This window comes from Gasterosteus aculeatus, chromosome 3, assembly GCF_964276395.1.
Source record: "Gasterosteus aculeatus chromosome 3, fGasAcu3.hap1.1, whole genome shotgun sequence".
NCBI classification, from domain to species: domain Eukaryota; kingdom Metazoa; phylum Chordata; class Actinopteri; order Perciformes; family Gasterosteidae; genus Gasterosteus; species Gasterosteus aculeatus.
In genome coordinates, this window is record NC_135690.1 from 17,438,998 (window position 1) to 17,451,418 (window position 12,421).

Genomic DNA, 12,421 nt, shown 5'->3' on the forward strand with positions numbered 1-12,421 from the left:
AGTTTCTCATTGCATCGTCTCTCCAAGTAACGTTGGTGTTATTTTCCTAGCATGATTAACATTCTCCTTCCTTACATCTTGTTGTCTTCCTCATCTTTGTAATTTTAATATTTTACCAATGACAGTGTTTCTAAATATTTTATTTTGGTTTGTTTTACAGAGGCACTGGATTAAGGACGCCAGCCGTTTGCTGCGGTCAATTGAAAGTGTTCTATAGCATATTGTTGCAGTGAGTTTACCTTGTTCCTAATCATTTTATGATTCATTTTTTTATTATTGTATACATGCAGCATATTTTATGTTTTGCTCTTTGTTACAAATGTCTAATCTAATAAACTCCAACCACTATGACCAAAATGAGGTTGGTTGTCTTTCTTTAATTTGTGGGGAATTAAATGCGAAAGTATACGGTTATAAGTTAACGGTAACATTCTGGTATTTATAACACAAAAACAGTAATCCTATGGTAACAAACTGTAATCCAATATACGGCAACATACCGTATATTACAGTAGGGCACTGTAAATAAAACAGTAAGTTACTAGCGTCGACTGCCAGTAAATTGCAGTTTATTCACAGTCAAATTGGTTCAAGTTTACGATAATTTACAGTAATCCATTATACGGTGCGCAGTGTACCATAAAAAACAGTAAATTACTCGCATCCTCTGCCAGTATTTTTCCGTTAATTGACTGTAAAGTTCACGCCAATTTACTGTTATCCATATTACGGTAACATAGTGTAAAAAAACATTTTACGGTATTATACCGTAAATGGTATTTATTTTATGAAATATTTTATAGAAAAACAGCTTGTTGATATCTATTCTACTTCGTTCATAATCACTGATTAAGTTTCACTTGTTCTCCGTTCCGTTTCTGAGTTTTACATGAGTGTGTATTGCGTTTGTTAGAGTGAGAGCTGGCGAGGCTAGAGTGTAGAGCAGCATCAGAATCTGGTTAAAAAAATATGGAACCTCTGTCCTTCCAGCCAAAGTATACACTTTTGAGACTTCAGTTGTTTAGTTTAATGATGGCATGCTTGTGCTGATTGGATTAATGTGGCTATGGAATCCCAGAGTTCTTTAGTTTTGGCTTCAGGAGTCCAAGAGTGACACAACCTCTGCCAAAAGCCCCATAGGCTCCAATACAAATCTGCCGACATATTTCTCAAGAAAACAAGAAGGTACACGTTTCGTTAACTGCCACAGGAGCCGTATTTATTACCGGACAGGCATAAAAAACACCTTGTTGCGTTCGATAGAGTCTTGAGTCTCTCACAAACTTCTTATTTTTTAGATAGCTGTTATAGTTTTGTGCTAGCTAACATGGCGCTAGCTAGCATTTCACCAGCAACAACAGGACCAAACTGCTGACAAGTGGCTAAAACCGCCAGTGAAAATCTCTCATGTCTTTAGACAGCTAGCTAGGCTGTCTTTGATTGCCTTTGTGGCACTGACTCATGCAGACATAATACTACTGGTATTTCTACTGCTATTAATACTGTAACAACCACTCATTTACTACTACAAGTACTAGTACTACTACAAATTATACTATTACTATCACTACTACTAGTAGTATTTCTAGGGCTATTAAAATTACTCCTAGTAGTAGTACTAAAATACTACTTCTACTAGCTGCAACTGACACTACTAGGAAAAGGTACTACTAGTATTTCTACTGGTATTAATACTACAATTACTACTAATGTTACTACAAATACTACTATGACTAATAGTATTTGTATTACAGCTGTTTCTGCTGCTAATGATACTAAACGTACTATTACTACTTCTACTGCTAGTACTACGAATACCACAATTAAAACTGTAACTAATACTACTACTAATATTACTACAAACCATTTAAAACCTCTTTTTATTCATCTCAGCTTTTGTTATTTCTGTATTTCTTTTAATTCATTTAAGCTCCTGTAACTTCTGTATTTTTTATAAATTCTATTGAAATTTAACTTCTCCCATTTCTGTATTTTGTTTCAAATTTTCAAAATAATTTCAGCTGTTTTCATTTCTGCTTTTTCAGCAAATCTATTGAAATTCCTTTCAGCTTCTCCTATTTCTGTATTTTCAGCAATTTCAAACTAATATCAGCTTTTCTAATATCTATAATCTATAATAAAATGTATTTAAATTCCCTTAAACCTTCTGTATTGTCAGCAATTTTCTGAAGTTCATTTCAGCTTTCAGCTTTAAGCATTCCAAATGCATTTTCTAGTTGATCAATACTGCTCTACCGCCACAAGATGGCAACATCATCGAACATGGAAAAAAAACCTTTACGACTTCTCTGCCTCAGCGACACAAAGCCAGTGACATCATTTGCGGAGGGACAGAGGACAAGTGTCTTCAAAGGCATTGCGTCTGTGATATCTTGATTTTAAGTGGTCCATGTTTGATACGTAACGTAGATGATTAGTGGAATAACATATTTACGTACATGTTGTAGAACACAAGATGGGTTTTCTGCTTGTGGTCCGCAAAGAATGGACAGTAAAAGCACTGCTGATTCTACCATTTCTTTTGTATTTGATTAACTATAAGAATAAACAGTATAAATTGAAATACAAGTTTATTAAATAAGATGGTTTAATAAACATGTTTGTATTTGAATAGCAGTACCTTATAATCTAGTTTTGTTCTACAGATCCTCCCTTTCACTCTGACTGGCTGATTGATATAATTCTCTCTTCATAATCGTGGTTCCATTTGTTTGGCTTCTTTATGGAGACATTCAGCCAAATGTGTTTTGAATATAAGTGTAAACATTTCAAAGTGCTGAATACAGTTTTCCATAATTCAAATGTGGCGTCTTTATAAGTTGACCTGTTTAATCAAACAGTCCAAAACGCAGATATTTAGTGTTTGAATTTTTTTTTTTAATCTTGAAAGCAAATGACTATAATTAACTACAGTTTCTAATCATTTGTCTCTGCTTCACTTCCTGGCAACAGGGAGGGAAACGTTACATCGGGTGTTGTATGAAATGCAAATGAATGTAGGTACCAACCCACAGGTTTTACTCCTGTTGTCTCGTCCTCGCTCAGCACTGCGTGGTGCACAGCCCGTCACACAGGTGAGAACATTCTCTTGACTCTACTAAGTCTTCTTAACTTGCTCTGTTTCCAAAGTGAGCAAACTGCTTTCACTCTGCTTTTTGTTCACCTGTCGTATTTATCGGGGCTTTTAACAAGATCACAGACATTAAGGGTTAACAACCTGCTGAGGGTGGAGCTCCTTCAGGTCACAACAGCTTCTGTATTCATTGAGTTCATTAGACGGAGGAAGACAGTTTTCACTGCAACCCGACAGCTCTGATCGCATGAATTCAGTGTTAAATCTTCATAAACATTGTGATGTGAAACAAGGTGGATCCACACGACGTCACTGGTGTCGTTACCCAACATTAAGTTTTAATGCCTCAGTCCTCCACTTTGGTTTACTTGTTTTCTATCAGGGTAAACAAACGCGTTTTCTTCCTCCATTGAAGAAATTAAACGATTCCTTGTTATAGATCACATTACAAAGATGTTTTCAGAATCCAAACTTCAGTCCGTCAGAAGCACATCAGGCTGTGAACATGTGACACATTTTCAGTTGTGCTGCGTCATTTAAACCAGGAAGACTCTTCTGATCTGGTTGTTTTTGTTGTGTTTTACAGATCCTCCCTCTCTCTCCTCGGCTGGGTGATATTGGCCTATTTAACCAAATAGGTGGGTACATAGTACACACAACATTGAGTTTCTATGTTGAGTAAACAAAGAGGATTTTACAGATCTTGTGATTATTTGTTGGAATGTTTACTTGGATTTACAGCTTCTTCTCCTTCGCCAATAAGGAAACCAGACAAATGGAACCACAATTATGACGAATGAAGATTGAAGATTATAAATATTTGTATTATTCAAAGTGTTTATTGCCTAAAAGTCATTTGAGTGACGTCAGACACGTAGTCTCAGTTCATCCAGAACACCTGTGCAGATCAACATCGGAGGAGTTTCTCATTGCATCGTCTCTCCAAGTAACGTTGGTGTTATTTTCCTAGCATGATTAACATTCTCCTTCCTTACATCTTGTTGTCTTCCTCATCTTTGTAATTTTAATATTTTACCAATGACAGTGTTTCTAAATATTTTATTTTGGTTTGTTTTACAGAGGCACTGGATTAAGGACGCCAGCCGTTTGCTGCGGTCAATTGAAAGTGTTCTATAGCATATTGTTGCAGTGAGTTTACCTTGTTCCTAATCATTTTATGATTCATTTTTTTATTATTGTATACATGCAGCATATTTTATGTTTTGCTCTTTGTTACAAATGTCTAATCTAATAAACTCCAACCACTATGACCAAAATGAGGTTGGTTGTCTTTCTTTAATTTGTGGGGAATTAAATGCGAAAGTATACGGTTATAAGTTAACGGTAACATTCTGGTATTTATAACACAAAAACAGTAATCCTATGGTAACAAACTGTAATCCAATATACGGCAACATACCGTATATTACAGTAGGGCACTGTAAATAAAACAGTAAGTTACTAGCGTCGACTGCCAGTAAATTGCAGTTTATTCACAGTCAAATTGGTTCAAGTTTACGATAATTTACAGTAATCCATTATACGGTGCGCAGTGTACCATAAAAAACAGTAAATTACTCGCATCCTCTGCCAGTATTTTTCCGTTAATTGACTGTAAAGTTCACGCCAATTTACTGTTATCCATATTACGGTAACATAGTGTAAAAAAACATTTTACGGTATTATACCGTAAATGGTATTTATTTTATGAAATATTTTATAGAAAAACAGCTTGTTGATATCTATTCTACTTCGTTCATAATCACTGATTAAGTTTCACTTGTTCTCCGTTCCGTTTCTGAGTTTTACATGAGTGTGTATTGCGTTTGTTAGAGTGAGAGCTGGCGAGGCTAGAGTGTAGAGCAGCATCAGAATCTGGTTAAAAAAATATGGAACCTCTGTCCTTCCAGCCAAAGTATACACTTTTGAGACTTCAGTTGTTTAGTTTAATGATGGCATGCTTGTGCTGATTGGATTAATGTGGCTATGGAATCCCAGAGTTCTTTAGTTTTGGCTTCAGGAGTCCAAGAGTGACACAACCTCTGCCAAAAGCCCCATAGGCTCCAATACAAATCTGCCGACATATTTCTCAAGAAAACAAGAAGGTACACGTTTCGTTAACTGCCACAGGAGCCGTATTTATTACCGGACAGGCATAAAAAACACCTTGTTGCGTTCGATAGAGTCTTGAGTCTCTCACAAACTTCTTATTTTTTAGATAGCTGTTATAGTTTTGTGCTAGCTAACATGGCGCTAGCTAGCATTTCACCAGCAACAACAGGACCAAACTGCTGACAAGTGGCTAAAACCGCCAGTGAAAATCTCTCATGTCTTTAGACAGCTAGCTAGGCTGTCTTTGATTGCCTTTGTGGCACTGACTCATGCAGACATAATACTACTGGTATTTCTACTGCTATTAATACTGTAACAACCACTCATTTACTACTACAAGTACTAGTACTACTACAAATTATACTATTACTATCACTACTACTAGTAGTATTTCTAGGGCTATTAAAATTACTCCTAGTAGTAGTACTAAAATACTACTTCTACTAGCTGCAACTGACACTACTAGGAAAAGGTACTACTAGTATTTCTACTGGTATTAATACTACAATTACTACTAATGTTACTACAAATACTACTATGACTAATAGTATTTGTATTACAGCTGTTTCTGCTGCTAATGATACTAAACGTACTATTACTACTTCTACTGCTAGTACTACGAATACCACAATTAAAACTGTAACTAATACTACTACTAATATTACTACAAACCATTTAAAACCTCTTTTTATTCATCTCAGCTTTTGTTATTTCTGTATTTCTTTTAATTCATTTAAGCTCCTGTAACTTCTGTATTTTTTATAAATTCTATTGAAATTTAACTTCTCCCATTTCTGTATTTTGTTTCAAATTTTCAAAATAATTTCAGCTGTTTTCATTTCTGCTTTTTCAGCAAATCTATTGAAATTCCTTTCAGCTTCTCCTATTTCTGTATTTTCAGCAATTTCAAACTAATATCAGCTTTTCTAATATCTATAATCTATAATAAAATGTATTTAAATTCCCTTAAACCTTCTGTATTGTCAGCAATTTTCTGAAGTTCATTTCAGCTTTCAGCTTTAAGCATTCCAAATGCATTTTCTAGTTGATCAATACTGCTCTACCGCCACAAGATGGCAACATCATCGAACATGGAAAAAAAACCTTTACGACTTCTCTGCCTCAGCGACACAAAGCCAGTGACATCATTTGCGGAGGGACAGAGGACAAGTGTCTTCAAAGGCATTGCGTCTGTGATATCTTGATTTTAAGTGGTCCATGTTTGATACGTAACGTAGATGATTAGTGGAATAACATATTTACGTACATGTTGTAGAACACAAGATGGGTTTTCTGCTTGTGGTCCGCAAAGAATGGACAGTAAAAGCACTGCTGATTCTACCATTTCTTTTGTATTTGATTAACTATAAGAATAAACAGTATAAATTGAAATACAAGTTTATTAAATAAGATGGTTTAATAAACATGTTTGTATTTGAATAGCAGTACCTTATAATCTAGTTTTGTTCTACAGATCCTCCCTTTCACTCTGACTGGCTGATTGATATAATTCTCTCTTCATAATCGTGGTTCCATTTGTTTGGCTTCTTTATGGAGACATTCAGCCAAATGTGTTTTGAATATAAGTGTAAACATTTCAAAGTGCTGAATACAGTTTTCCATAATTCAAATGTGGCGTCTTTATAAGTTGACCTGTTTAATCAAACAGTCCAAAACGCAGATATTTAGTGTTTGAATTTTTTTTTTTAATCTTGAAAGCAAATGACTATAATTAACTACAGTTTCTAATCATTTGTCTCTGCTTCACTTCCTGGCAACAGGGAGGGAAACGTTACATCGGGTGTTGTATGAAATGCAAATGAATGTAGGTACCAACCCACAGGTTTTACTCCTGTTGTCTCGTCCTCGCTCAGCACTGCGTGGTGCACAGCCCGTCACACAGGTGAGAACATTCTCTTGACTCTACTAAGTCTTCTTAACTTGCTCTGTTTCCAAAGTGAGCAAACTGCTTTCACTCTGCTTTTTGTTCACCTGTCGTATTTATCGGGGCTTTTAACAAGATCACAGACATTAAGGGTTAACAACCTGCTGAGGGTGGAGCTCCTTCAGGTCACAACAGCTTCTGTATTCATTGAGTTCATTAGACGGAGGAAGACAGTTTTCACTGCAACCCGACAGCTCTGATCGCATGAATTCAGTGTTAAATCTTCATAAACATTGTGATGTGAAACAAGGTGGATCCACACGACGTCACTGGTGTCGTTACCCAACATTAAGTTTTAATGCCTCAGTCCTCCACTTTGGTTTACTTGTTTTCTATCAGGGTAAACAAACGCGTTTTCTTCTTCTTTGGTTTTAATCGGAGATGTTGCATTTACGCCAAACAAAGAATTTAAAGAAAAATCGACATTTAATAAGAACACAACTCGCTCTCTGCTGTAACAACTCTGCTTCCCGTGACCCTAAAAACCATCGACCGCTGCTGCTCACCTTACTGCATCATTAAAGTGTTCATATAATGTTCATTTGCTTTTTACCCCACTGGTGGTTCATTAAAATGACTCCACAATGGTCACGTAGCACGGGGAACTTTGGTTTGTGTGCGATACCCGTCGCTTCTTGTCACAACACCTACATCTTCCCTCCATCTCCTTGGCATCGTGCCAGTAACCCGTTTTTTAATTAGCACCTTATATTCTGCACCAACCTGCTCATCAACATTCTTCAACATCACGTTTTCTGATTTCAGGCTCATTGTCTCACTACTTAATTTTCTGCAGTGTTTTCAAACTGTAAATTAAACCTTAGATTAAAGTTTTTGACCAGATTAAGTTGTTAATCGTTGAATTCAAAGCTTGTTTACTGAAAATAAAAGAAGCGGCACCGCGGCTCTAGTTTCACTTTCTAACGTTCTCGCCCTTCAAGTCCAAAGTAAGCAGCCTGTACAAACCGGGAACGTCTCACTTCAGCTCAACGTGTCAATCAGAAAACAGAAGTTGTCTGACTGCTCTTCTGTGTTTGTCCCCCAGTTTCCTCCAGAATGTCCAACTCATCCGAGCCCCTCGTCTCCAAAGGGACCCAGGACGCTCCTCGTTATGTGTCCTCACCACCACCAGCGGCTCCACCAGTCCTCTCCTACAAAGGACCTCCATCTCCATTCTACCCTGCAGCCCCGGCAACGTGCCCTCCGTCCAAAACGGAGATGACTGGCATCCATCAGCCTGCTGCCGGGTACGGCTCCCTCCTGGACTTCCACCCCGAGGCCTCGCCGGACACAACTCTGCTGATGGACTCGTCTTCTTTTGATGACGAGAAAGCGAGGAGAGCGTTTGCTAAAAAGGTTTGAACGACTCGCCGTGGAACGTTTTCCTGCACCAGACTCTGCTTTTCCTCCAGAGGTCTCAAGTTCAAATACGGCACGAGATGCTTAACGAGATGACGGAGAAGAACGATTAGATCTTTCTGACACAAAAGAATGATTTTTCCTCTTCTAGCTTTTGTCCTGATCTTTGCTCTTTGCTCTCATGGTTGTCGTGTTGCTGTTCTATGCACCGCTCCACCGTATTTAACGGATCGTTTTATTACCTGTAGACATAATAAAAAGGTCACGGCTCATGTAAACTGTAAACTCCGATGCTGTGGCCGATGTTCTCTTCCTCTCCCCGGGCAGGTGTTCTGGGTCCTGACCCTCCAGATGTTGTTCTCCTTCGCTGTCTTGTGTGCGTCCTTCTCCATCGGGAAGGACTACGTCAGCTCCCTGCTCACCGTCAGCGGCTTCGCCGCCGGCCTCAGCATCTGCAAGTCCTTCAGCCGACGTCACCCCTGGAACATCGCGGGATGGGTGGGTGACACATACAGGAGCAGAAAACCCCAAATGTTACACATCAGCGTTACTGTCTCACACACAGATGTGATAAAAACACAAGAAAACAATTACAAATTCAGGATTCAGGGTGACACACTTCTACGGTTGTAGAAAACCAAGAAGGTCTGATTGGAGATGTGGAATAACGTGTCTCTGTGTTCTTACAGACTCATCATCACGACGTTTGGGACGGTCTTCTGATGACTCTGACCGTGGACGTGGTGGCGTTTGCGTTCCTACATCTTTTACTCCCTCGTCACCTTTGACCCGGAGGTGCAACGGTTTTACCAGCGATGATGGTTATATTCTATAATAAGAATAATATTACACACAATCCTCATCTTCCAGCTGGGGAGGAAGTGAAAATAAAGTGCATTCACACACAAGGGAGGCACAATTTCATTTGATTTATTTTCTCTTCTTTTGAAATGCAGCCTTCAGCCCTCATATATGTTCAGTTCTTTGTTACATATATGTTCATATATGTTCAGTTCTTTGTTTCGTGACAATAAATAATCTCAACGGGTCTTTGAATCATACTGAATTCATTTTTCTTGTTAGTTGTGTATTGATTAAATGCAGATGTTGATACAACTCTATCCCTCTATTACATCACAACAAAATAGTCACACTTGCTTCTGGAAATGTTCTCTAACTGGACCTCTTTACGTTTTAGTTGAGTAAAAAAAAAGACTCCTGTAATAACTGAAAGAGGATTTCTGTTTTCATACAAAGTTCAATATAGAAATGGTTGTACACTATGTGATGTTTTTCAGAGCATGTTCACCAGTACAGAGAACAGTTCCCTCATCATTAAACACATGAAAGCATTCCGTTTCAGTTCACAATGATAAGACACATTCAAATGAATCCAGTAGAAATGCTCTCGTCACGCCGTCGGTGCTCATATACAACGGTGAGAGACGGATGGACACAAACAACGACGACGTGCTCCTGTTTGACCGACTCAATGTTGCAAGAATGAAAATCTAAATGAAATATTGTTGTACTTTATATGTTGCTCCTTCACCAATGAGGAAGACAGCGGCCCTTTTTTTCCGGGGGAGTGGGGAACTAATCCAGCCGCAGCAGGTTCAAGTTTTTGGATGTGTTGCTGGGGCGATTTTGCTAAATTTGCTTTGTGGAACCGAAAAGCCTGATCAGGCTAACTGCAACCATAGCAACCAGGTTCACTGGACTCAGGACTTGATTCCTGCTGATCATTTTTTCTCCTCAAATGCTGGTAAGACTGAAAGAGGAGAAGACTTCATGATAATAATGCATCCTCTGCCCCCCCTCAAAAACACCTTATAGTGTCAACCATTAATGACTATGACAGTTGGTAGAACTAAATTCTCTGTTTTAATTGAAGAAATTAAACGATTCCTTGTTATAGATCACATTACAAAGATGTTTTCAGAATCCAAACTTCAGTCCGTCAGAAGCACATCAGGCTGTGAACATGTGACACATTTTCAGTTGTGCTGCGTCATTTAAACCAGGAAGACTCTTCTGATCTGGTTGTTTTTGTTGTGTTTTACAGATCCTCCCTCTCTCTCCTCGGCTGGGTGATATTGGCCTATTTAACCAAATAGGTGGGTACATAGTACACACAACATTGAGTTTCTATGTAGAGTAAACAAAGAGGATTTTACAGATCTTGTGATTATTTGTTGGAATGTTTACTTGGATTTACAGCTTCTTCTCCTTCGCCAATAAGGAAACCAGACAAATGGAACCACAATTATGACGAATGAAGATTGAAGATTATAAATATTTGTATTATTCAAAGTGTTTATTGCCTAAAAGTCATTTGAGTGACGTCAGACACGTAGTCTCAGTTCATCCAGAACACCTGTGCAGATCAACATCGGAGGAGTTTCTCATTGCCTCGTCTCTCCAAGTAACGTTGGTGTTATTTGCCTAGCATGATTAACATTCTCCTTCCTTACATCTTGTTGTCTTCCTCATCTTTGTAATTTTAATATTTTACCAATGACAGTGTTTCTAAATATTTTATTTTGGTTTGTTTTACAGAGGCACTGGATTAAGGACGCCAGCCGTTTGCTGCGGTCAATTGAAAGTGTTCTATAGCATATTGTTGCAGTGAGTTTACCTTGTTCCTAATCATTTTATGATTCATTTTTTTATTATTGTATACATGCAGCATATTTTATGTTTTGCTCTTTGTTACAAATGTCTAATCTAATAAACTCCAACCACTATGACCAAAATGAGGTTGGTTGTCTTTCTTTAATTTGTGGGGAATTAAATGCGAAAGTATACGGTTATAAGTTAACGGTAACATTCTGGTATTTATAACACAAAAACAGTAATCCTATGGTAACAAACTGTAATCCAATATACGGCAACATACCGTATATTACAGTAGGGCACTGTAAATAAAACAGTAAGTTACTAGCGTCGACTGCCAGTAAATTGCAGTTTATTCACAGTCAAATTGGTTCAAGTTTACGATAATTTACAGTAATCCATTATACGGTGCGCAGTGTACCATAAAAAACAGTAAATTACTCGCATCCTCTGCCAGTATTTTTCCGTTAATTGACTGTAAAGTTCACGCCAATTTACTGTTATCCATATTACGGTAACATAGTGTAAAAAAACATTTTACGGTATTATACCGTAAATGGTATTTATTTTATGAAATATTTTATAGAAAAACAGCTTGTTGATATCTATTCTACTTCGTTCATAATCACTGATTAAGTTTCACTTGTTCTCCGTTCCGTTTCTGAGTTTTACATGAGTGTGTATTGCGTTTGTTAGAGTGAGAGCTGGCGAGGCTAGAGTGTAGAGCAGCATCAGAATCTGGTTAAAAAAATATGGAACCTCTGTCCTTCCAGCCAAAGTATACACTTTTGAGACTTCAGTTGTTTAGTTTAATGATGGCATGCTTGTGCTGATTGGATTAATGTGGCTATGGAATCCCAGAGTTCTTTAGTTTTGGCTTCAGGAGTCCAAGAGTGACACAACCTCTGCCAAAAGCCCCATAGGCTCCAATACAAATCTGCCGACATATTTCTCAAGAAAACAAGAAGGTACACGTTTCGTTAACTGCCACAGGAGCCGTATTTATTACCGGACAGGCATAAAAAACACCTTGTTGCGTTCGATAGAGTCTTGAGTCTCTCACAAACTTCTTATTTTTTAGATAGCTGTTATAGTTTTGTGCTAGCTAACATGGCGCTAGCTAGCATTTCACCAGCAACAACAGGACCAAACTGCTGACAAGTGGCTAAAACCGCCAGTGAAAATCTCTCATGTCTTTAGACAGCTAGCTAGGCTGTCTTTGATTGCCTTTGTGGCACTGACTCATGCAGACATAATACTACTGGTATTTCTACTGCTATTAATACTGTAACAAC

General features: G+C 37.9%; 1 protein-coding gene across 1 annotated transcript; it reads left to right on the forward strand.

The window, feature by feature from the left end:
* Nucleotides 1-6,736: 6,736 nt before the first annotated feature.
* Nucleotides 6,737-9,559, forward strand: LOC144405440 (uncharacterized). The gene is made up of 4 exons (XM_078098544.1): nt 6,737-7,109; nt 8,197-8,507; nt 8,838-9,008; nt 9,200-9,559. Exons 2-4 carry the CDS (start codon nt 8,208-8,210, stop codon nt 9,296-9,298), a joined length of 570 nt encoding a protein of 189 aa, XP_077954670.1. The 5' UTR covers nt 6,737-7,109; nt 8,197-8,207; the 3' UTR covers nt 9,299-9,559.
* Nucleotides 9,560-12,421: the final 2,862 nt, after the last annotated feature.